Genomic DNA, 27,564 nt, shown 5'->3' on the forward strand with positions numbered 1-27,564 from the left:
AGCCATTAAATTTTTCTTTTTAAAAATATGTTTTTAATTAGGTAGTTTTTTAACCCTCACGCCAGTTGTCCAAGGAAGGAGGAACAATGTAAATGATTACAAACTGTAAAATAAAAAATGGTAGACATTTCCACTCAAAAAAATATTCTTCTTGTTGTCATTGATTTGTAATCACCAAAGTGTTCCACAGTGACGAGCATTGGAGAGAGAGAACAGAGCAAACAAAATAGACAAAATAAATGCTGATGAAAACAAAGGGTAGAACGGACCCTGCTCATAAGAAAATGTACAATCTAGTGAGAAAAGAGCACAGCTTAGACTAGAGGAGCAAGTTTGGCTCAGAGTGGAAGTTGGGACAGGTGTGGGGATGTACTAGTGTGAGTAACATAGGTGGTAGTAGGGGAGGGTCTAAAAAAGAAATGAGTTTTCAGAGAGAGTATAAAAGGCTGGGGAATAGTCTGATTTGGCATGGTAGGGAATTTATAATTGGGTATCAGCATGGGAGCAGACTTGTAGGCAGGAATGACAGCTGGTTTTCAGAGATGAGGTGAGGCACAGGTCAATGAAAGATCTAAGAGTGCATGAGGCAGAGTATCTTGAGATGAGGTATGAGGTTTGCGAATTATGAAGGCGTAGTGTTTTAGAGGGCTTTGTAGGTGAGGGTGAGAAATTTAGATTGGATTTTGGAGGATTTGGGGAGCCAGTGAAAGTATTTTCAGAGTAGTGTAGCGGTTGTAGAGCAACGAGAGAGTTCAGTCGTGCCGTAGCATTTAAGACGGAAGGTATGCTCACCCATTTTCCCAAACTCCTTCAAACATGTTTGTCTCCACCAGCTGGACAGTGGCGTGGGCATGGCAAAATGGGGGTGTGGCCACACCCTCATAGGACTGCCTAGTGCTGTAAAGTGCTAGGCTGCCCATTACATACCTCACCCCCCCAACATTCCCACTTACGGGACAAACATGTAGGACAGCAGGGCAGAGCCGTAAAATATGGACTGTCCTGCTGAAATTTACAGTTGGAAGGAGAGAATGTTAGAAACAGGGAGGTTACAGGAGTCAACGCAAATGAACATATTTAAAAAAGTTCCATATGCGATTAGCAGCATTCAAGTTACAGTTATTATGTTTGTGGCACCTGATACATTATCTATAATTCATAACTTTAAAAATAACAATAAAAAACACTATTGAAAACAGAAGTACCCTATGAACAAACACTCCAAAAATTAGACCTGTCGCATTGCCATGCCAACCATAATAACTGATAACCAATATGCTGCACAGTATCACAAGACTGCTGGGACATTACCACGTTAATCGCGCCATCTGTTCAAGCTCTTGCTGTGCATTTTAGAACACAACCATTATCCAACCAGAAAACCATGTAAATCTGATAACATTAAATGCTTCTTTAGTGTGGCTTTAATGAGAAAGGGAGACACAATATGAAATGCTTCAAGTGAGATGCAATAGTAATAATATTGCATGAAGTGTGGTCATCATAGAAGAATATATGCTTAGCACTTTCATTATTTGTAAGACATGAATCGTCTTTCCACAACAGAACTTCAGCGTGCAACATAAAATAACTATACAACGCTGCCATACCTGCCATTTATCTCACACTAAATTAACCAGGGCAGAAATAAGTGGAAAATGAGTCGTGTAGGTTGGTATGCGATTAAATTTCAAGCGGCGCTGCATTGTAAAGGGAAGTTAACCCTTTACAATGCAGCGCCGCTTGAAATTTAATCGTGGAAGAGGCTGAACACGCGGGTGTTGAAGAACCCGCAGATTGATACATTTACCCCCATATCTTTAGCATAAACCTGGGCAAAAATAACTTATTTCTTTTGGAATGCTCCAGAGAGATTTCTGGTAAATATACATTTTAATTAATTACAGAACTCCACTTTGTAAATATTAACATGTTCTACTTTCTTACTTCCTTATATATCTACATAGCGATAAACATATTCCACAGTGACTGTGGACTAGTTATACATCTCTATCAATAGAACAGCATGAAATAATGCCTAAATACACTGTATAATTATTATGGCATATACAATTCTGATAAAAAAAAAAGCTATCAACTATGACTCTTCCTGTTTGGTTCTTCCAGCAATAATATCTTTGGCAGTGACATTATTTAAATTAGCTGGAGAACCCGTGACACTTATCTTATTTAAAGATTTAGAACTAATCAGGAGCCTGTCTTGAAAGCTACATTATTTACAACAACGTAAAAATGTCAAAGGACGTTTCTCAGAAGCACATTGAGCATACTGCAGCAACTACATGGAATGTTCAAACACTCTTTAACATTTCAGATTATTTAGAGCTGTACAAAAGTTGGCTAACTTCATGCTGACATGTGACAAGGTGCTTAAAGAAAAAACTGAACAGTAGATGTAACACATTTGTTTATATGTAGTGGGCTACATGTAGAGTTGGACGCAAGTAAAATGCGTAAATTTTCCTGTCTGCACATATGCACAAAAAATGTGTAAGCGTAAGTCCATAAGCAGACCAAGGTCTATATAAGAGCTGCTGCTGTGTGCATTTAGAGAGGCAGTATTGGGGAGGGCAAGCATAGGGCAAGTACAGCAAGTGTGTTAACATAAATACACCACATTCGGAGGTGGTATCACTCTCAGACACAACTGTAAGTGGCAACCCTCGGTTCAAGACACATGTTGATGATCATGATCATTAGCATGGACTTGTTAGTGTATTAAAAAATAAATACATATCTAAAAGTAAAAAAACAGAGTGTCCAGGCCCAAAAGCGCTACCAGCACTAGTGTTCATAGCCTAGGCTGGTAGCTGTAATTTCATGGGGGCGAACAGCATGGAGTCCCCCCCAAAAAAGATGCTACCAGAACTAGGCTATAACAGGCTGGGCTGGTGACAATATAACAGGTAATCCAACAGCATGAAGCCCCCCCTGCCATTCCGTCATTCCGCCCTAACTTGTTCAGTACAGGGCTGAAGTCCCTACAGGAATCAGGCCAGAAAATAAATGTGGCCATCCCATAGAAGAAAACAGCCTGTCATCATATAGAGTCTGACACATTTTCCATAAAAATTACAGACATAAAATGCGTTAAAAAATATATATATGCGTGTATACAGAGCTGCACATAGCTTATGATATATGCGACTGAGCATGCTACGTTAAATGCGTATGCTGCATGAAGAGACGTCTGAAGTGTATGATACATTTGAACCTTTGGTGCTTAAAGCACTAGGGCTCTTCCTGAACATCTTTTGGGCAGTGGGCGTAGGGTGATATGTTTTAAATGGTAAAATCAGTATTGGGAACAGCACTAGTGCTTTCAGCATGGGCTGTATTCTTCTCTGTAGTGGGGGCAGGGGCGCAGGCAGGATTGTCAGGAGACCCCAAAAAAAACTAAACAAAAAAAAAACACGCGATAGCTGCTGCGCAGCGCTGTCCTATAGAGCAGCCGCGGCGCTGTCAAAGAAGCGTCCGTGGCGGTGCTGTATACAATACAGCACCGCCGCGGACGCTTCTTTGACAGCGCCGCGGCTGCTGTATAGGACAGTGCCACTATGGTGGGCACTTAGTTAGCGGAGGGGGGGTGGTTTCTGGAGACCCAGAAACCCCCCCTGCATGCGCCACTGGGGGGGGGAGGGGACATATTGTTTTTTTTGGGCAGGGCTGTGGTAAATGCTGTGGTAATAGAAAGAGAGTAATAAAACAGAACATAAAACCACAAAAATAAAACACTTAGAGGCACTATTACCGTTACTACGGTAAATTTAAAGCTGATTTTTGCTTGCAGCACTGTGAGCCGCGAGCAAAAATCTGTGTTAAAATTACCGTAGTAATAATGGTTCAGGGTTGCAGAGAGAAATCTTGGACCCAGGTGCGGTCTGCCTTGACATAGGTAGAGAATAGTAAGAACATACTTGCACAGTTGCAAATAGATGTAGCCTGTGACCCAGCCGCTTATACGACCGTCCAAACCTTATTGTTTGTGACTGGTCAAGGGCAGGTGCAAATAGAAGATGATCCCTAATAGCAAATACATCTTTTGCACACAAGACAAATGGTTATGAACATGAGCATAAGTGTATGTGTCATATGTCTGGCTTAAACAGGCACATGTGCTACTAATGCAAACCTGCGCGTATCTTGCAGCTTACGTCTTTTTAGTGAATGCAATTTGCGCCTGGGGTTTGGGGTGCAATTGCAGCAAACTCTGCATCAGGCTCAAATAGCTAAACTGTTACATGAATTAATAAAATCCCCTGTGAAAGGTTATTATGAACTTAGATGCATTTATTGGGCAAATATTAACTTTATTACAGATATTATTTAAAAAATATAATTTTCCTTTAAAAGGGTGGTAGACATTCCTAGTTATAAATGCACAAAATGATTTTTGATAGGGGTCAGTGAGAGAACATTAAAAAGGAGAGAAGGCATTTAGTGCCATAGTGAGTGTTTATAAAAGAGAAGGTGAACAATATCCTTAAGAGGATCAAATAAATATTTTAGATATGGTGGGGTATACATTTCTCCAGTCACTGTGTGCATACCATTACCAGTCACATATGTTTAAGTATTTTGTCTAATTATTATTTTTGACAGCTACAAATCCCAATACAATAACATGAACACGTGTGCACAAGACAAGCAGTGGAATGTGTGAAATTACAGCGCTCCTCTATAACGTGACTGCTTGTTACTAAATATTGTTATTACTATAGTTTTTATTCATTTAGGAGCCGGATGCATTATCAGTAAAAAAAAAGCAGATGAAAAATGCAACCAAAAAATGATACAATTACCTCAGTATGCTGTAAGATTTGTGCAACTGGTATTTTAATGTTGAATCAGAAAAGAAATCAAATACATTTCTAAAAAAATGTGCCAAGGCTTATCCTCCCTGCCGGTTATAGTGTTTGTGCTGCTGCATTAGCTAACCTGTGCCTTATCCTGTGGATACTTTGTCTGCTTCTGATTGATTCCTGTTGTGACCCCTGGCTTGTTTCTGGACCCTGCTTGTACACTGATTGCCCTGACCCTTGGCTCTATCTTTTTGGATTACCTTTGCTTGCTGCCAGCCCTGACCTTTTGGCCTGTCTATGACATTCCTACTGCTTCTGACTCACGACCTCTGGCCTGTCCCTGGTTATTCCTATTCTGTGCTGCTGGTTCCTCTGCCTCCTACCTCCGTGCTGACGGATACTTTACATAAGCTTTCACTGCATTTGAGTTAAGTCCTGGAGGCATCCGAGTATCTGTGAGTGCATCTAACTCTACGGGAAAGGTGATTGCTATAGATGAAATCCTCTACCACCAGTTCTGAACACTTATGTCAGTTTCTGGTAAGCCATAACAGTTATCTGATGTTTTGAAAATACAAAATTACAGTTTATACATGATCATCATTTGTGCTTTGCTGCATTGCTCATTGATGTTAGTAAAGCTCAGGAACAAGCAGTCAAATGATCAAAAAAACTGTGGAAATGCTTTTTTCCAATATGCTGGGGACTACATGGGGTGGAGCAAATGTTTGCACTTGTTGATGGGAGGAGTTAGGTGGATTGTGTATCTTGCTAAGAATAGATTTGTTTTGCAATAAGTAAAAGCGAAGAGAATTTTTATTTTGCAGGATGGGATAATTTCAATGTGCTGAAGGAGATGAAGAAGGCTCATTAAGGGAGGGTGGGCGCACAACTTTTTTATCCCCACAAAAGAACTCAATTTGTCAAGAACCCCAGAAATGTAGGTGTAACCCATTTTACAGTGGTGTTTCCAAAGACTCAAAAGGGGTACAATTTGAAATGACCCTTGAAGACAATAAAAAAGTTATGAGGGTCTACATTTTTTTGCTTATCTTCGATGAGCCTCATTGACTTTAATAAAAAAAAATCATTGATATTTCAAATAGAACATTTGTACACACTGCTTATTTAACGATGATGGACCATAAAAAAAAAAAATTAAAAAAGAGATGCAGTATACAATAGAAAGTCCCTTATTATGTATAATCCATTTTACATAGAAATCAGTGGCCCAGGTGCTCTAAACTGTTTTTCTGAATTTAAGGAGATCTTAACAGGTCATTATTGCCTTAAGATCTCCCTAATACTAAAAGATTATGATCTAAGATAAGGATGGTTCAGTAGCACTTTGGCATTATTTAAAACTTAAGAGACCTTAAGGATAAGAGGATGCAAATTATATGCAAATATGTGTTAATACATTAGTACGCTTTTCTCTAAATGCGAGGTCAAATAGATCAAAAATGTAAGAGACATTTTAACCTCATTGTAGGTCATAATAGATCAGAAGAGGTTTTTTATTGTGTATGTGTAAACCATATTTATGCATTCATGAAACTTTTCCACATTTAATAACTCTATCATTGCCCCCTTCTATCAACCCCCCTTTCATCATTCTTTCCACTATATCAATGTCAATTCCCCACCACCACCCCGCATTCCTGTATGCAGATCTAGGACAGGCCCTACCCCAACTATAAATCTGCCATCACATTTTAAACTTATTTCCCCCTCAAATGCAACATGGTTTTGCCAAGGTGCAAAGTTACTCCTTTTTTTGCTTTACCTTTCTTAATGAATCAGGCCCATTATGTTCATCTGCATGTTAAAGCTGTTTTATCATGTATCCATTTCCCAGTCAAACTAGGACTGCCAGATGAGTCTATCAAACCGCATACAATATGCACATGTTGAATGGCTGCATTGCAATTGCTGTGATTTTAATGAAGGCATGCATGTATGTTCGATCACTATTTCCATGCATGCATGCATACATCACATATATGTACTCATTTCCTCAGTCTCCCAAGCCCACTGCCTTGGTGTTACACTTGACTCCACCCTCTCCTTTATTCCTCACATCCAGTCTCTCTCCCAGTCCTGTGAACTCCATCTTAAAAAAAATTCCGGAATCCATTCTCTCATCATCTCCCGTCTTGATCATTGCAACCTCCTGCTATCTGGCATTCCTGACACCCATATATCCACACTTCAATCCATCCTAAATGCTGCTGCAAGACTGATCTTCCTCTCTCACTGCTCCAAGTCTGCTGGACCACTTTACAAATCCCTTCCCTGGCTCCCTGTGTCCTCCAGAATCAAATTCAAATTACTCACCCTTACCTACAAAGCCCTCAACAACACTACCCCTGCATACATCTCAAATCTCATATCAAAATATTCTCCTCCCGCCCTCTTAGATCTACCTCTGACCTGCGCCTTGTCTTGTCTCTGATAACCACCTCTCATAGGGGCGCACGCAGGGGGGTTTCTGGTTCTCCAGAAACCCCTCCCCTCTGCAAAGAACGGGGGCTAAACAGTGCCCCTACATAGCGGCACTTTACTATGCAACAGCCGCGGTGCTGTCAAAGAAGAAAGACGCTTCTTTGACAGTGCCGCGGCTGCTGTACAATACAGTGCTGCCGAAATGGAGATGCTGCGCATGCATGGCCGCATCTCTCTATTTCTTTCAGGGTTAAAAATCCTGCGTGCGCCCCTGTCTCACTCCCGCCTACAATACTTCTCCCGTGCTGCTCCCCACTTATGGAATTCCCTGCCAGCTCCATCAGACTTTCCAACAGCCTTCAAATATTTACATGCTCTTTGAAAACCCATCTCTTTTTTAGAGGTGACCTTTTCCCCAATAACACTATTCACACTAATGCACCCTCACAACTGTCCCAATCTCCATTCTGAACCACATTTTCTCCTCTTGTTTCAGCTGTGCCCTCTTCCACTTACAATGTAAGCTCTCTGATGAGCAGGGTCCTTTATACCCTTTGTTTTCATGTCTGCGTTTATTTTGTTTACCTTGTATGTCCCTGTTTTATGTATGTACTGTTTTCCCTACTGTACGGCGCTGCAGAACACTGTTGGGCCTTACAAATCTACAATAATAATAATAGTAATAATAACCATGCAACATGTGCATTTTACATGTGTTACGTTTTAAACAACTGACCAGAAAAACTAGATAAACCAAAGAGGAGGGACTGATAAGTAGAGTATCATGAGCAAATTGAGTGCACTAATATGAATTTAGATGTACAATTTTACAGTGACTCAGGACAGCAGACTCTTTTGTATCTTACTCACTCACTTACTGTATACGTTTATTTTTTTTTAGTTCCATCTGACTTCAACAAAAGGATTTACCAAGGAGTCCGTGTGAAGCATACAGTCAAGGATCTTCTAGCGGAGAAAAGGTCCAGGCAGACAACAGGATCGAGGTTAAATGTGAGTTATTTACCCTATTGATTCTAGAAGGAAAATGTGTTAAAAGACGCACTTTTAACACGTTTTGTAATAAAGGAGAACAATGGAGTTATTATTGATTTGTTCAAAGCATTACAAGAAAAGAACTTTACTCTATGTTACCTTGTTTAATAAAAACACTGCAAATAAGGTTATGGAAAGTGTTATATAGCAAAGAAAATATATTATTTGACTAGGAATTAGACAAGAATGAACCTGCCTATACCGTCTCTTGAAACTTCATGGTAATTGTTTCCATTGATCAGAGCGGTGATCTTTGGAATGATAAAAGAAAAATGTCAAAAGTTTGTTTTTACTTATTTAATCATTTTTACTTTGCATTTATTTTTATTATTATTTTGGTGTTTTTGTTTCACTCTTGTAGTAAAAGGATATTATACTGAAAAAATACTTATTTTAAAGTATGAACATTCAGAAAAGGGGGCAAAGTGTTCTTAAAGGTGTTCTTCATTTCTCCTTTGGAACTAAAACAACCAGATTAATCCAAGATAATGTTTCTGGACATATCAAAAATATGCTCAGATAAGTTAGCCATTACCTAAATTTGTGTGTCTGGGAAAAAAGAGTTTCTCTTTTGTTAGTTAATAACTATAATATGGCTAATGTAAGTTCCCCAAACAGAGAGAAAGAAGGTTAAAGCTGCATATAGACAGTATTAGCGTCACCAAACTGCAATAATTTCAAAATAATATTAGTCCAACATGAAAAGTTAGTGTGGAAAATCTTAGCTGCACCTTTCCAGAGTTCACATTAGACTACAAGGAAACCACTGTCACACCGAGTGAATGATGTGCAGATGATAATAGAGGAAGCTAGATAGAAAATAAAGGAGAGAAGCACCAGTCGATGAAAGAAGATTGTAAATATCAATTCACAAAAAAGAAGCTATTGCACAGTTAGGATGAAGTGCACAAGAGACATAGGAAACAAATATGTGGAAGAAATATGTATAATGGGAAGCAGACATAGGGAAGAGAGATAGAGGAGATGTAGGGGAGCAGATATGTGGAGAAAATATTAGGAAACATATAAGAGATATGGGAAGCATATAAAAGTCTTTGGTGTAGACAATGAAGCCAGCTATGATATACAAGATTAAGTAGAGACTGTAAAAGAAGTTAATGATAGACTGTATCAGAGGCAGCACATACTAGAATACATACAAGCCAGAGCTATGCACAACTAAAATCTATTTTCTGTTCTCAGGGGCACACGCAGGATTTTTAAGTCCCCCCCCCCCCCCAAAAAAAAATCAGAGAGAGAGCTGCACTGAACAGCAGCCGCGCCGCTGTCAAAGAAGCGTCCGCGGCGGTGCTGTATTGTACTACAATACAGTACAGTGCCGCTATGTAGGGACACTGTTGTTCGCGGAGGGGAAAGGTTTCTGGAGAACCAGAAACCCCCCTGCGTGCACCCCTGGTTCTGTTTATGTATAACATACTTGCTTTCTAGGTGTTCCTTTTTTATTATAATGTGACCTAAGTTGTGGAGAGCAATGTTTTTTGAGTGGCTTTTATTTTTCTTTTAAGTGCTTTAGCACTAAGTAGCATAATTCTGTTTTCAACTCATTCTTACTCACTTTGGCCTAGGGCAGAAAAAACTTTAAATACAGCCCTGCACTAATTGTTAATTAGATAAGAAGAGCTGAAGATAAACTGCGATAGAGAGATTATAAATGTATAAGTTATTGGGACATTTTTGAAACCTGGAGCCCAATAAAGGGATTGTAATCATTAGCACCTAATTAGCTGTTTGCTTAAATGTTTTAACATGTTGTAACACCACCCCACCAATAAAATGTAAGCTGGAGCCATGAAGGTTTGGACAACTGAAAGCCTAATTTTTTTTCAATATAATGTTATACAGGATATCCACTCTTACCAAGATAGGGGCTTATCTGTACACCACCAAATCTGCCTCTTCATGTGTACACACTATAGATGTTTTACATGATTTAGCTTTAATTGAAAAATAATAAGTAAGAAGCAGAGGTATTAAACACTTTCTTTTCTTCAGTATTTACTACAGAAGAGCAAATGGTAGGAGTAATAAATAAAAATGGAAATTAGACCGTACCATTAATTAATACTTGGCTGACAAAGGAAGAAGTGCAAAGGCGACTGAAGAATATTAAGATAAATAAAGCTCTAGGTCCAGATGGCATACACCCAAGGGTACTTATGGAGCTAAGCTCATAAATAGCTAGTCCGCTATTCTTAATTTTCATAGATTCAATTTCATCAGGCTCAGTACCAAGGGATTGGCGAATAGCAGATGTGGTACCGTTGTTTAAAAATGGGATGAGATCACAACCAGGGAATAATAGACCTGTACGCCTGACATCAATAGTGGGAAAACTACTGGAAGGTATATTAAAGGATAGTATTCAGGATTACTTGGTGCGCAATAAGATTATTAGTGGGAATCAGCATGGATTTGTGAGGGATAGGTCATGTCAAACTAATCTAATTAGTTTCTGCAAGGAAGTTAGTGGGAACTTAGACCAGGGCAGCACAGTAGATGTTGTCTACTTAGATTTGCAAAGGCCTTTGATACAGTGCCACACAAGAGATTGGTTTACAAAATAAGGGAACTGGGTCTAGGAAGCAACAATTGTACTTGGATCGCTAACTGGTTACAGAATAGGGAACAGAGAGTTGTGATAAATGGAACATTTTCTAATTGGTCAAAAGCTTTAAGTGGAGTACCTCAAGGTTCTGTGCTGTGGCAACTCCTTTTATATTTATTAATGACCTTGGTGATGTAAAGAGAGTAAAGTGTAGAGAGTAAAGTTTCCATTTTTGCAGATGGCACCAAACTCTGTAAGGTAATAAAATCATAGCAAGATGTAGCTTCTCTACAGAGGGAATTAAATAAACTGGAGGATTGGGCGGCCAAATGGAATATGAGGTTTAACATAGATAAATGTAAGGTTATGCATTTAGGGATCAAAACCAAGCATGCAATCTATAAATTAAAAATGGGATTATTTTAGGGAAATCTATAACGGAAAAGGATTTGGGAGTGCTCGCAGACAGTAGACTGAGTGGTCAATGTCAAGCAGCAGCTGCAAGGCCAAATAAAGTATTGGCATGCATAAAAAGGGGCATTGATGCAAGGGAAGACAGTATAATTTTGCCACTGTATAAATTGTTGATAAGGCCTCATTTTGAATATGCAGTACAGTTCTGGGCACCACTCTATAAAAAAAGATATTTTGGAACGAAAAAAGGTTCAGAGAAGGGCGACAAAATTGATAAAGGGTATTGAGTCATTAAGTTATGAGAAAAGGTTAGCCAGTTTAGGCATGTTTACTTTAGAAAAGAAGCGTCTAAGAGGAGATATGATTACTATGTACAAATACATTAAGGGTCAAGATAGAGAACTTTCATGGGAACTTTTTACCCCAAGAACTATACACAGGACACGCGGTCACCCACCAAGGTTAGAGGAGAGGAAGTTTCACAACCGAAGGGGTTCTTTCAGTAAGGGAAGTCAAGATATGGAATTCCCTGCCAGGGATGCTTGTGATGGCAAATTCAATAGATATTTTTAAGAAAGTGTTAGACAAATTTTTAGCAGAAAAGTGTATTCAGGGATACGACCATTAACTAAAAATTAAGGATAGTAGTGGATACAGGGAAAAAATACGACTGCAATATTGGGTCTGGAGGGATTTTTCCCAATTGAAATAGATTGGTGGTTGCTTTATCTGGATCAATTTCAAATATAAGCGAGTGATCGCAGGAGATCCAAAATAGGTTGAGCTTGATGGACTGGTGTCTTTTTTCAACCTTGTCAACTATGTCACTATGTTACCTTCAGATCTGTGCTCTTCATCTGTCATAACCATCATCTGAAGAGATTGTGAGTATGTAAACTGTATGGAGATCTGACTACACTGTTGGTTGTGAGTGCATACAGTCATGGCCAAAACTTTTGAGAATGACACAAATATTATTTTTCACAAAGTCTGCTGCCTCACTTTTTATGATGGCAATTTGCATATACTAAAGAATGTCATGTGGAGTGATCAGATGAATTGCAATTAATTTCAACGTCCCTCTTTGCAATCACAATGAACTTTATCCCAAACACAACATTTTCATTGCATTTCAGCCCTGCCACAAAAGGACCAGCTGACATCAGGTCAGTGATTCTCTCGTTAACACAGGTGAGAGTGTTGATGAGAGCAAAGATGGAGATTACTCTGCCATGCTGATTGAGTTAGAATAACAGATTGGAAGCTTTAAAAGAAGGGTGAAGCCTGAAATCATTGTCCTTCCTCTGTTAACCATGGTTATCTGCAAGGAAACACATGCAGTCATCATTGCTTTGCACAAATAGGGCTTCACAGGCAAGGATATTGTTGCTGGTAAGATTGCACCTAAATCAACCATTTATAGGATTATCAAGAACTTCAAGGAGAGAGGTTCAATAGTTGTGAAGAAGGCTTCAGGGCGCCCAAGAACGTCCAGCAAACATCAGGACTGTCTCCTAAAGTTGATTTATTTGCAGGATTGGGGCACCACCAGTGCAGAGCTTGCTTAGGAATGGCAACAGGCAGGTGTTAGTGCATCTGCACACACAGTGAGGCGAAGACCTTTGGAGGATGGCCTGGTGTCAAGAAGGCCAGAAAAGAAGCCACTACTCTCCAGGAAAAACATCAGGGACAGACTGATATTCTGCAAAAGGTTGAATCCCCTTTCAGATTGTTTGGCACATCTGGAAAAATACTTGTCCGGAGAAGGAAAAGGGAACGGTACCATCAGTCCTGTGTTATGGCAACAGTAAAGCATCCTGAGACCACTCATGTGTGGGGCTGCTTCTCATCCAAGGGAAGGGCTCACTCACAATTTTGACTAAGAACACAGTCATGAATAAAGAATCGTACCAAAACATCCTCCAAGAGCAACTTCTCCCAACCATCTAAGAACAGTTTGGTGACGAAAAATACCTTTTTCAGCATGATGGAGCACTTTGCCATAAAGCAAAAGTGATAACTAAGTGGCCAGGGGATCAAAACATCTAAATGTTGGGTCCATGGCCTGGAAACTCCCCAGACCTCAATCCCATTGAGAATTTGTGGTCAATCCTCAAGAGAGGGGTGGGCAAAAACCCCCACATATTCTGACAAACTCCAAGCATTGATTAGGCAAGAGTGGGCGGCCATCAGTCAGTATGTGGCCCAGAAGTTGATTGACAGCATGTCTGGGCGAATTGCAGAGGTCTTCAAAAAGAAGGATCAACGCTGAAAATACTGACTCTTTGCATAAACTTAATGTAATTGTCAATAAAAGCCTGTGACACTTATGAAATGCTTGTAATTTTACTTCAGTATACCATAGCAACATCTGACAAAAAGGTCTAAAAACACTGAAGCAGCAAATTTTGTGAAAACCAATACTTGTGTTTTTTAAAAACTTTTAGCCATGACTGTACACAGTTCATAATTTGCCCTACATCATTCCATCATTTTTAGAGATTTTTAGTCCAGTTATAAAATCAAATGAAACAATACAATGTGATTTGGTACGATAAAATGTGATTGTGGGAGCGTACACACTACTGCAATATCGGACCTTACTTATTGCGTGATTGGCCCAATAATCGGGTGAAAAACCTGTAGTGTGTACTTAGCATTAGGTAGACCTCTCCTGATTATTCATGGGATGCTGTTGCATTCAGCAATATTAATCTAGGTAGCACTATCCCAGACATCAGACTTCTGCCATTCTGTTATATGGGGTGGACACTACAGGGAAATGTTTGCCATCCATGGATAACTCTTTTAAATACCTCCCTTGAAGTGTGTGAGGTTTTCAAGAACTTGAAATCATTATATGAAAGCTCTGGATTCTGTCTACAGGGATTTGCTTAATATTGTACTTGGGATCAAATTTGTAAAAGATGTGGCTGATAAATGTGAGGAATCATCTATTGTTGTAGGAGATTTTAATGGTAATAAAACATGTGTTAGAATAACAAAAGTCTTGCCCAATGAAGAAACTCATAGATACACCCCTTTATTTACTGGCAAAATGGGGGAATGGGAAGGAAGGAAGGACTTAAAATGTTCCTCCATACTAGGTTTGCTTTTCCTAAGGACATCCTTTAAATCCCCTTTTTGCCACTAAAAGCCTATACCTCATAATACTTATATTCCCAAATTTGAAATTTAGACCCAATTTAACAAAATGTCTGTACCATGTTCTTATAACTGTCTCACTTTATTTGCTACCCAAAAGGTGCAGATGTGGAGTATGGATGTGTTGGATTTATGAATTGAAAAAAGCGCTGCACATAGTTTAATGATCTTGATTTAAAATGGTTAAATCTGTCTGTTATAATCAAATGTATCAATTCTTTGTTGTTGCTGTATTCTATCTATCATACTATATTGTAAAGTCTCAAGGAAACCAATGCAGCTATATGAGCCTATTAGTGAATGTGGACAGGCCTGGACTTATGCCATTCATTATTATTACATTGCTTTGGTAGCAAGACACAAACCAGCTTAATGTAAATCAGTCTGACATGTCTGTTCACTATACCTTGGTTTATTGTGGTTCTAATCCTCTCCTTACAAATTGAATGGATGTCTTTTGGATACAACAGCAGTAGAAAAAGAAAGGTGCTCATCTAAAGAGATTTTCAATAATCTGATAGCAATGATACATTTCTAAACTGCTGCATATCAATGAAACACAGCGTTATGAAGTCATTTTGAGCTAAGAAAATTCCAAGAGTGAGATTATAGTTGAGATTAACTATGAGCCTTATTCAATAACATGTTTCTGTGTGTACAAATGTTCTGTAAGCCATAGCAACCAATCAGATTCCTGTTGCCATTGCTCTAATGTAGTTGTGAATGAAATCAATGAAATTTAATGTCTGATTGATTGCTATGGATAGTTTTGAGCACCATTTTAATAAATAAGCCTCTATTTGTTCATTTTTAAAATCTGTTTTATGTGACATAGGTTCTCAAATTAATTAGCAGAATGAAATTCAGGAATTGTGTTCATAATTCATTGTTAGAAAATCATATATAGCATCTTATCTACAATACTATTACAAAAGAGTTTAAATTCCTGATAAAACTGTTCCTAATATAATAAACAGCAGCAATCAAATAAATATAACCTATGCAGGCATTTCCCAAATCGGTGCTTATAACAGAATAACAAAATACATGTAAGGAAGTAACCATGGACAACGCCAGGGAAATATATCAGAAACATATTTAATAAATAGTCACATCAAAATAGTAATATCAAGTGTAAAATAAAGTAATAAACTAGCTGTAGAATGGTAAAACACTAAAAATGTCAGGTGAATACAAAAAGAATAAAAAAGATGCAAATTAGATTGTACGCATTGCCCAAATGTTTTATGCAACTTCATGACCTTTCTCAATGTCGTGATCCAGAAGTCTATAGGTGTGCAGTATATAGGATGCCAGGCTACAAGGCTTGCCAGGCTTACTGTGCATTTTGTTTACTGTATCGTGCTGTCTCACCTTTGTATTGTAACTTTGTTTGTCCCTGTACGGCGCTACGGATACCTAGTGGCGCCCTATAAATAAAATTAATAATAATAATAATAATAATACAAGAGGCACACATTGGAAGTTTATGTGACAAAAATGTTTTCATTGCTTTGCAACCCAGCTGATAATTCATTATTATCATTAATCCCAAGAGAACCAGTAACACCTACTAGCTTTATAATCATATATACCTTTATTTATGACAAGAGGTTTTTTTTAACCTTTTAGGGTACTGAACATTTATCAGACCAATACATTTCACTAAGTCAGCATTACCATCCTAATTTTACCCTCAAGTGTTCAAACATATGTGAAAATACTTAGACATCTGAAATGACACTATGATGTTCCTGCTTGTCAAAAATGCAAACAATTCTGCAAATCACACCCCAGGAAATTCACTCATCTCCAGAGGCTATGAACCAAACTAAAATATTCAAATGAATGATGTGACAAACACAGAGGAATTAGTTAGTGCCATGAACTAATTTTCTGTATGAAAACAGACATTTTGCTCATCTTCATCACATTATAAAGGATTCAGAGGAAGATTAATGTACAGATGGAGAGGGGTACGTTTATACAAGGAGCACAACTGTGTTCATGAAGCGCACACTCTCTTAAAGTACAAGTAAAGTTAATCGCATGGTCTACATGTAGCGATACTGCACTCGCATCGAACATCATGTGACTCAGTGTGGCAAGCTCCATTGCAGTCTATTAAACAATTGCCAGATAGCATTCCAATGTCTTGAAATCCCTCATTCAATATTGTTGTTTTAAGAAACAACTATAATTAGAATAATATGTTATGATATGTAAAAGCAAATATGTATGTTTGCATATTATTATTTAACCTATGTATTTTTGATAATATTTAGATCTCTTTTCTAATACTCACCTTGTTTAGGGTGTTGGTGTCAATGGAGTTGTTGGTGACCTTAACAAAACAAAACATTATGGGCAGCTACAATGGTGCATGCCTGATATAATGACACCTAAGCTAAAGTAGGAGTGTAATTGCAAAGAAATAATTAATTAATAATTACCTTTTTTTGTTTTCCCATTACTCATATTTTTGTTGAGGTGCTTTTAAGAGCAAGTAGATAGTAAACAATGCAGTAAACAGGTATAAACACAGAAACAAGTAAATACAATCATAAGCATCCTAAGATTACATACTCACGGGTGGTTTAACATCTCTCCGTGGTATGTTGTCCGCAGCTATTTTTACCTGCAAGTAAGTGAAGTTTGAACTGACAGGAAATAGTGATTCGTTTAGAAGAATCACCATTACAATATTTACATTAGTATTAGCACAAACTGGTTGGACCATGAAAAATAGTTACAACCGAATTTCTCATAGAGTGAAACTAATTGCTATGGGGCTTATGTAGAGTTGGATCATTTTGCCCCCTGAACATTAGCAGGAAAAGACACACTCATGAAAAAGAGCATTTCTGCTCAGTATTACACTTTTAATGAAACATCCAATTCTACAACATAGCATATGTGCCAGGCTTACATAAGGAGAAAAAAGTGTACTGCAGAGATGCGGCTTGACAGTGTTAGTGGCAAATGCACAAGTCACAAGTCCAGATGGACTTCTCTTCATTTGGAACATTCTGATGTGTCTATAACCCGGGTTTTCAACAACTACACATCCGTAAGAGAGGAGATTTACATGCTGATCCCTATCATCTATCTGGTAGGAGTCTTTACACATTTTAGTGAAGGAGTCTGTTCTTAACTTCTTATTGTTTATGTATTAGATACTAAAATTAAACTTTATTTAAAACATATTAAACAAGAGGACCTCTTTTCTACCTCTTCTTGTTTGTTGCTGAAGAGTGGTATGTGTATCTAAGAGCAAATAATGGAGCCAAGCAAAAAGAGTGATCATTTATATGCTGATTCATTCATATATTCATGTGAGTGCAAAATTGGGAGATCCCTGTTTGCTCTTTAATATAACCACATCACACTATTGTATATATTTTACATTTCCTTGAGGATGCTCTTAAGGATCTATCCAGATATTGCTACACCAGTGTACGTAGCATTATATAAATATATATAAACGTATATATATATACATATATATGTATATATATATATATATATATATATATATTTATATATATACACATATATATATATATATACATATATAGTATTTTTTCACTGCTCTGCAATATTTTTTGCACTCACGGTGGTTTGATCAATTTTTTCACTAAGGAGCACAAGTTGAATTTATATGTGATATATTGAGAAATTGAATATTTGTCTTAAATTTATGTGTTTTAACTTTATTGAGAAATAAATACATAAAACATCAACATTACAAAAGGGAATCTGAAAAGTAGCTTTGAAAATTTCAACAGCAAGTTTTTGCAAGAAAGAGAATTTTAAATATTTTTTAGACATTTGATTTTTTCACTTTTTATGTTGATATTTTTTGAGAACATTAGCGCTGTCACTCTTCTTATAGTCTTGTGTTATTTGTGTTATTGAGTTATGTTGGTGTGACTCTGAGTGGGCTGCATTGGTTTTTGGTCTTTTGGAGCGGTTTTGGTTTAGTTCACTTTTACAAAAGAAACAATTGACAATTTTATTAATAAATAAATATATGTCCTGTCACAGTTCAAATGTAAATATTAGTTAATGTGAAAAAATATCTACAATTTCATATAACAGTCCCACTAATTAATGAAAGGAAAGGTAAATCCACAGACATCCAATCAGAAGCCACTAGTTAGTGCTGCTGATCATCATCATTGCATCTAGTTTCTGCTCTCCGGCAGCCACAGCAGACGTGGCAGCTTCTTACGGATGTATATGCGTCTGTGTCTGTGACTACCACATTTGCAATAACACAAACAAGACCTAACTGTACTCAGCCTACATTTGTCCCCTCCCTCCCTGTGAGAATAAATAGGCATATGTATATATGCATGCAAAGTTTTTGAGAGCATGCACACTAGGGAAATGCACATTTTACTCTAATAAAACAGACGTTGGGGCAATTCCACATGAGACAATATTTTTTATTGTTAGAGCTTTACGTACTTGCTCCAAACAGTGGCTAAACAGCCTATTTGTAGAACTGCAATTGTTTTGGTGTCTTTCGAAATAACAGCTTATACTCATGCTTCTAAAAAGTCCTGCCTCTCAGATCTATAAGCACAGCTCCTCTTTGGTACTTTACTTTCTTATCAGACATGTGCTTAGGTGGCGGAGGATGGAGGGCAGAAGAGAAGGGATGGAGCACTCATGGCCGACAACAGCGGCATACTGGGCTACGGGGCAGGGGGGGCATCTGCCCCCTGGGCTGGTCCCATAATGGGCTACCTTGGGCAGGGTCAATGGGCCACTTGCATTTTTTCTCCTTTAAAATAGGCTGCTGAGTCGAGTCTTGCCCCCAGGCTGAAATTTGCCAGCCCTCCCCTGGCCGTCAACTGTGTGTAAACAAATACACTATCTCCCACAGAACACCTAACAATAGAACATACAATCAGGCATTATTTTCAAAATTATATCGCTGACTTCCTCTTTTGCTCATATACTTATCATAATTATGGGGAGGAAGGTAAGGTTGGAAATGAAGGAGAGTCAGGGGCTGAACATGTATTCTGGGAAAACATGATTTCAGAAATGAATGTACATTTTTATCTTGACCCTGAGTTAGGTGCTACTAAATGACACATTAGAGACATCTTATTAATACACTTAATAATTTAATTTAAATATGTTAAAATGCTTATTTCCCATCCAATATATAGATTTAAATACCTATAAATCTTCTTATGCCCTCTATAGTTAAAAGGAAACCTCACAGAATCCTGAGCCCACTAGAATTTTGTTAACAATCATCACCAAGCAGACATACCATTTATCTGCTCTATATTACTCAAAAGCTATTATCCCGCTCTTTGTCTCCACTACTGTCTGGGAAAGACAAATAGGAACTGTCTTCACTCCAGCTCAGTGGATTAAATGTTTGCTTAGACGCTGAAATGCTCAATAGCTTGCAAGTCCCAGATAACAAACTGAAAAATAACATCTAGGTTGTACAGTGTGCCCTGTAGCTTGCATGATGCATTCTCTGTGTATCCTGCCAATGTTAGAGGATGGAGGACAACATGTCTAACATTTGGTGCGCTTGCCCTATTATAAAATATGCTGGAAGTAGGTGCTTGGTGTAATATAAAAGGGTGTAGTACCTATTAACGGTATGTAAGTACTCTTTTAGGAGTTAGGGGTGTTAGGGATATTAGAGTTAGGAGTTAGGGTTAATCCTAATCCTAACCCTAACCTTAATCCTTAAAATAGTACTTACATTACATAAATGACAGGCGGGTCTGTCCATCGCCGCTTTAAGCCAAGTCGCGTTTGCTCATGACGTAATTTTCTGTAGCCGGCAATGCAGGGAGTTGTGATATGGAGTCATCTGCATTCCGGTAAGTAGGTTTTTTCACAGATCGGTGTAGTCTTCATTCGGAATCCTCATGTCATTCTGTTCCGTGTCGGGGTAGTCAGTATTGTGAAACTGACTACCACCAATATAAAAGATAACAACCAGATACAAACCTACTTTTAATTATGCTGGGCTCTATCTCTGCTTTCAAAAATAATCTTTTTTGGCAGCTGCTTACAGCAGCTAGACCAGTATTCCCAAATAATTAGCAGAGCTCCTCCGCTCCTTCCATCTTGGAAAGGAGGTATTACACAACATATGGATAGAGGACGCTATGGACATTCCGCCTAATACAAGATCTTCTTCCCTCCGTACCTAGCTCACCAGGATAATATTTCCTTACAACACCACGATAGGAAATACTATATTTTGTCCTTTATAACGTTTTGTTACATCTTTAAAACCTAAAACTTTACTATGGACATGTGACCATGGCTAATGTTTCTTAGATTTCAACTGTTCATGATAGAGCATGTTCATTATATGCTTGCACATGTGTAGAGTCATTCAAATTTTCTTTTCTTCCCCCGTGTACCCAGTTTATCTCACAGTTCTTTCTGTTGAAAATGAGTGAAAACGTTTTTAATAAAGAATATAAAAGTATAGCATTCTATATCTGGATACCTGTTAGCCAATAAGTTTAACACAAACAGAAAGAAGGGAAAGTAAGTTATTCCTGGTGGTCGGTGGTCATGTCATATCCATAAACATGATCCCCAAGTGCCTTCTTACAGTTATTAGGATGGTATTAATGTCTGCTGTACATAAAATGCATTTTTACAGTTCCTACTAATTGCAAACACATATCCTAGAATGCATACGCAACCGTCATAACTATCACTCAGTACTTATACCTGTCCTGTATCTGGTGCAAATGATACAACAGAAAAACGTGTGCCCAAAGCTTGAATTGGACATTGTTGCGTGTGCTTGAACTTACTGTATATTGACTACGTGCATACGCCCAGTCCCCTCCCTGTTCCGTCCCTGAAATCGTAGGCTGTCACAAGGGTCCTTTGCGCCTGAAGATGAATTGGATGTTGCTGTGTTCACTGGCGTATAGTCCGTTTCTGGGCATGCACAGGGCGACTTTACACAAAATACGGCACCTATCGCATTTATGATCCTTAATGAATCAGACCCTGAATGATTAATTACATGAATAATTATTGAAGTTGTTACATGATTGTATAAGATGTGATATTAGCAGCATATTCATACTTATATTACAAGTATTTATAGATAGACCTCATTCATGCCTTGCCAGCTGATGACAGAATATAGTGGTCCATAGGATGATCCTTAGCGTGATCCCAGGGGAAAGTTCATCATTAAAGACAAGTATAACACTGTCTCTGAATTATCCACTCCCTTGATTAATGGGATATTACTTTTGTAAGAACATACAATTATTCCTTTCAGGCTATGTATATTATTGACTGTGAGATTATTTGCTACAAGCAGAAATGACAGTAGTTAGTGTTAAAGCATTCTATTTCTATAGTCTGTCATTGCTCTCCGTTAGCACTGGGGGTAATAACTAGTCTCATTGGTTTTCCGCAAAGTCTCATTTAAGATAATATGTATTCTTATAGGTATTTTCAATAAGTCTTTACACATATAACAAAATAGTGTAGAAATCATAATATATTACATCTAATACAATTAATTGCCTACTTCAACTGTTGTATCAATGTGCATATGTGCCTTTACTATGTGTGTATGAATGTGTGTTTCCCAGTTTTCCCAACTTTCATTGTGTGTGAGTGTGTGTATCACACATTTAGTTACAATTCCCATGTTATCGCAATTATTCAGAACACTGCCAGTGTACAACCCCTATCAGATGACTTTTCATTGCCTAGTACAATAGATACATATTCCAATACATCATATACCCAGTCCCACGACTATAGAGCCTTACAGGGTTTAATAAAGCACATGGCCGAATGGTGGCCATCTGGTCTATTGTCTATCTCAGTACGATTCCTATGAGACCACTCAAGGTATTTGGATTCAGTACACAGTATTTTAAACACAGTACAAATGCAGTAATAATCTACAGAACAAATAATATTCAGTAGCAGAACTACCATTGGTACAGCAGGTGCTATGTACCGGGGGGCCATGGAGATAATAGGGCCCACTGCAATAAAATGCAGAGAGTCAGGGGCCCCAGTTCCCTCCTTCCTGCCTCTCTGCATCGGGGCCCACAGCTGGGTAGTTCCATCTCTGATAATATTAACTCTTTATACACAGCCATGTAGCATGCATATTATACAATACAGTCTATTTTAAACTATACATCCAGTATTAGCAATATTAATACTAAAACTCCAAAAGTAATAGCATACAGCAATGCAGGGGTTAAGCAACAAGCCCAGTTCTTACTAGTCTTCAACCATACAGGTTTACTAAAATCCCAATAAACCATAAATTTCTATAACAGACTTAACTAAAAAGCGCTATATTTGGTTTCTAAAAGCAACAATAATACAGTCCACAGCACAGTGTCCCATAATATCCCTTTGTACTAGTAGGGAGAGGGAAATGTCTACACACCTTTACAAGACATCATTTTGTAAGACTACATGTGCTCTAATTCCTATTTATGTAACATAATCCACATTATCACATTAACCTCCATACCAAACACAAGCTCTATTATATGCACAAACTCCTAATTCCACAGTACAAATGTAACATTATCACTTAAACTATCTTTCCCAAGTCACCATGTCCACACAAACTATTTACAAATCATATAACTAGCTTCTATTACAATTACCTATGATTCCCATGTTACAATAAATACAGTTCTAGTTTAAACTCAGCCTTATATTTAAGCCAGTACTTTTAGTGTAAATCCATGTGTTGAAGCATGAAGGTCATCTCCATAAGAGAGTCAGATAGACTGAGACTGAATCTTTTTACAGTTCACAAAAATGCGGAGAGAGTCCCAGTACAGGATGTGAACCAGGCCTGTTCATACGTACCTAAAAAGTTTTTGGTCCAAAATTCAACTAACAGCTCACGGTTTGGACAAAGACTAGTATCATGTTATTTAAGGTAGGGGAGGAGATTAATGTCCAGGGACTTCATCATCATCATCATCATCATCATTTATTTATTTATATAGCGCCACTAATTCCACTGAGTTGTACAGAGAACTCACTCATATCAGTCCCTGCCCCCAATAGAGCTTACAGTCTAAATTCCCTAACATACACACAGACAGACTAGGGTCAATTTTATAACAGCCAATTAACCCACATTTTGGAGTGTGGGAGGAAACCGGAGCACCCGGAGGAAACCCACGCAGGGACTTGTGTGAATATCTGCATGACGATGAAATATTAAACTATTTTTCAGTTATCAAGCATGAACCATAATTGTGTACAGTGACAAAGGGTGTTGCAAGAACTCAAAGGGAAAAGTTTGGTTATTATGATAGGTTGAAATTTTTTTTACTGGCATCACCTGACGTAGTAGAATATATATGGCCAACAAAAACAGTAAATAACTATATTGTTATTTAAAATATATAATAAACACAATTTAAAAAACAACACTAACAGCATTCATTAAATATTTATGTTATGATTAAGCTACATTTTGGAAGCCCAGCGATGGATATGAACCTACAAGGTATACATTAAGGCAAAACAAAATCAACTACTTTGTTACTTCACTACAACTGTACTGTAAATACCATCACACATTAGTGTAAGCAGTCAAAGTTGTGTGAGTGAACTAAAATTGGTGCCACTATAAGACAAGCCACAGTTGGTATAACAAGTAATAGAGTCACTCAGCATTCTGGAAATTCAGCTTTCTAGCTAAAATAAACATGAGCAGTAACATGAGCAGTATATTTTCCAAAGTCGCATTTGAGCCAATAAGTGAATTTAATTATGTATAGTCACAAGCTCTTGAGTAGAAATATCTATAAAGGCAATATCACATAATTGTCATCTTCAATCAACATGCAATTGCACATAAAAAAATAACTATAGACTAGGTTGACAAATGATGTGCAGACATGAGACAGAGGGTAGAGAGGGTCCTGCTCATGACAGCTTATAGAGAACACTACTGAGACAATAGGAGCTAGTTTGACTCAGATTGGTATATAACTGTGTGTAGGGGCCTGGCGATGCTGCTCTTGCGTCCTGGGCTCCCTGCTCTGTTCTCATAAGAGCAAAATAGGGGGGCTCTACTGAGCAGGCTTGGTCTGGCTCATGCATCCACTTTGTAAATGCTGTCAGGAAAAAGCCCTCTGCTCTGCTATTTAGAGTGCTAAGTGGGGGCCTCAGGTGGGCAGTGGAGGCCTCAGACAGGGAGGGCAACACAGCATTTCTAGTCCCCATAGCAGCTGTACCCCTGCACCTATGATAATTCCGGCTTAGTTCAGGGGCAGATTGAAGAGAATGAGAGAGAGTGTAATTCATGTCAAGGTTCCAGGATGTATTAAGTTGGTGAAGGCTTTAAAAGTGAGGGTAAGTAGCCTCAATTGAATTTTAAAAGGAAATGAGGAGCCAGTGTAAGGATTTGCATTGTGGTGTAGCAGATGTGGATCAGCGAGAGAAGAAGATCAGTTTTCTGGTGGAAAATATTGAAAGAATTGATAAGGGCTTTGGTAACGTCCCAATGAAGAAAGGGGCATATTCTGTCAGGTAGTCTTGGGTGGGATATGATGTCCACTTGGAGAGATCACAACAGGAAGTACATGTAAGGAGTGTAGAGGTGAGAGTGACAGAAGGGTTATCAATGGGGGTGCTGAAGTAAGAGTAGGTAAGCCAAAGAAAAAGGAAGTAGGAAAGTCCAGCAGCAAAGTTGTCAAGGAAGTGAGAAACTGGGCCAGTGGTAAGATAGATAACAGTACCTCTATCCGGAGGTAGAGTGGAGAGAAGAGACATATGGTACGGACTTCACAGGATGAGTGTCAGGCGCCGTTCCTGCACTCACCATCAGTACCAGGGACAAACGCCTTCCTCTGTCGGCAGTACGGACCATGGGTAGGCAGTTGGACGCCGGCCTCTCTCCTCAGGATTGCCGCGTGCATGTGTGTCTGTCTTGAGTCCTAACAACGGGACTCTTCTCTCTACTTTCTGTCTGCAGTCAGCTGTTCAGACTTCCTCCTGCACTGCCACCAATCAGGGATAGGGTATCTCTATTTAAACCTGCCTCCGACACTAGGTAGACACCAGAGTATCTAGGTCTTCCTATGCTCCAGCATTCCAGCCTGTCTCCCTGCTCTCTGACTGATCTCCTGTGTACTGATTCGGCTATCCCTGGTTCTGCTTTTGGATTTCCCTGCGGCCTTATTGCTCCCACTGTATCTGACCTTTGGCTTGCTGACTCTGAAATGCATTACCCCTTGATGCCACATTTGCCAGAACGGTTTGACCTCTGCCTGCATGACCACGTCTGTTCACCATCCACTCCGCTGATAGCTAACTTGGAGGGCAGTGACCTGCTCGTCCCTTGCAGCAAACTCCAAACTCCCTTGCGGGGGTCCCTGGCGAAGACTGGGGGCGTGTTTAGATTCCGTGCCTCCTAGCTTAGCACAAATATCAGCAGGTGGCCTTCAGTTCCTGTGACTCGTGACAAGGAGAAGTAGAGGGAGGGTTCAGAGGGGATACACAGAAGTTACAACCAGGAGAAAGCACAAATCCTACTCTTGTACATTGCCAGTCACCAGGTAGAGGAGTTTAAGGAGAGATGGCCATAGAAGACAATTGCAGGGGTAGCAGTGTCAAAGTGATGGAGTCAGGTTTCAGTAATGGCAAGGAGACTGAAGGAGTGATAAAAATGCCTCGGCTTAATATAAGTCAATGATGAGGAATTATGCAGTGTTGCAAAAGTAAAAAATACAAACTTAAGAATATGTGTATTTTGCCTGATCTAAAACATTTTCAGACACATCAGGCTCTGAGCATAATTATATTATTCACTAATATACGAAAAGTGAATGCAAAATGGAGCTGCCACTGGAGACATCAAGGGGTACAATAGGTTAACTGCATCTTATCTTGGGCGTTAAAAAGCTTGTAGTGGATTTTGTTTATTATTTTCATTTATGTTTTCATGTCCTTCCTGTGCTGTTAGATGAGGCCATACTTTGTATCTAGGGATCAATATTAAATAATATTTGAGAGGGAAATGTCCAAAAATACAATGGGGTGTATTTGAGTTTTCTATGCCTATGGTACTTTTACAATTAAGTGGACTCTTGTGTTTTTATTGCCCAATTAAATTGCATGACCACAAATAGTTGTTTGCATGCTTCCCATAATTATCTGCCCATTTTGCTTTGTTTTGAATAGACTGAAAATGACCTTTGTCAGAATGTGGAATTTCCTTCTGGCTAGGATATTTGTGCAAGTTTGTTCTAAGGACATGTGTTACTGCATGCAACTAATTAATTATCGCAGAAAGAGCAAGTCATTAAACTACTGCCAGAATAATGACCATTATTATGATTATGTGTATATTAGGGATGTGCACCGGCCACTTTTGGTGTCTCGTGTTTTGTGTTTTGGGTTCGGATTTGCTTGAGGTTTTGGGTTCGGATTTGTTTCACAAAACACCTGACGAAAGGTTTTGGTTCGGATTTAAGGTTTTGGATTTGGATTTATTTTGAAAAAAACATAAAAAGTGTTAAAATCAAGTTTTTTTGGTTTATTTTCACTCCTACGCTATTATTAACATCAATAACATTCAATAACAATCATTTCCACTAATTTCCAGTCTATTCTGAACACCTCACAATATTGTTTTTAGTCCAAAACGTTTCACCGAGGTAGCTTTCTGGACTGCATAGTGGAGTGGTCCCGGTACCCAATTTGGTACCGGGGCCACAATACCTCCTCCGACTTTCAAGTGTAGTGTTTTTAAGTTATAAACCCTACAGTAGTTCGAGCACGTCAATACCTCTTGTTTTAGACGACCATGGTACTGAGCATTCATCATTCAGATCCCATCAAGTATGTGAAAGACAGACAGGGTCGAAGTGTTATTTGTTGACTTTGTTAAACAAAAAACTGACCCTGTTGCAAATATTCGTGCAATGAAGAGTAACTATTTCATTTAAAGGCTCAAGCTTTCCAGTGTAGTGTTTCTAAGTTATAAACAGTACAGTAGTTCGAGGACGTCAATACCTCTTTTTTTTATTATGACTGGGCATTGAACTTTTGGTTTAATTTGTTTAATTG

The 27,564-nt window shown here is 38.5% G+C and overlaps 1 protein-coding gene across 1 annotated transcript in view; it reads left to right on the plus strand.

The window, feature by feature from the left end:
- Window positions 1-2,253: 2,253 nt before the first annotated feature.
- POU2AF2 (POU class 2 homeobox associating factor 2) overlaps window positions 2,254-27,564 on the plus strand; it is a 50,081-nt gene continuing 24,770 nt past the window's right edge. Inside the window, exons 1-2 of the mRNA XM_075189618.1 lie at window positions 2,254-2,356; window positions 8,170-8,279. Coding sequence (XP_075045719.1) covers window positions 2,254-2,356; window positions 8,170-8,279 — 213 coding nt within the window. The remainder of the gene's footprint in view (window positions 2,357-8,169; window positions 8,280-27,564) is intronic.

This window comes from Mixophyes fleayi, chromosome 11 (genome assembly GCF_038048845.1).
Source record: "Mixophyes fleayi isolate aMixFle1 chromosome 11, aMixFle1.hap1, whole genome shotgun sequence".
NCBI lineage: Eukaryota > Metazoa > Chordata > Amphibia > Anura > Limnodynastidae > Mixophyes > Mixophyes fleayi.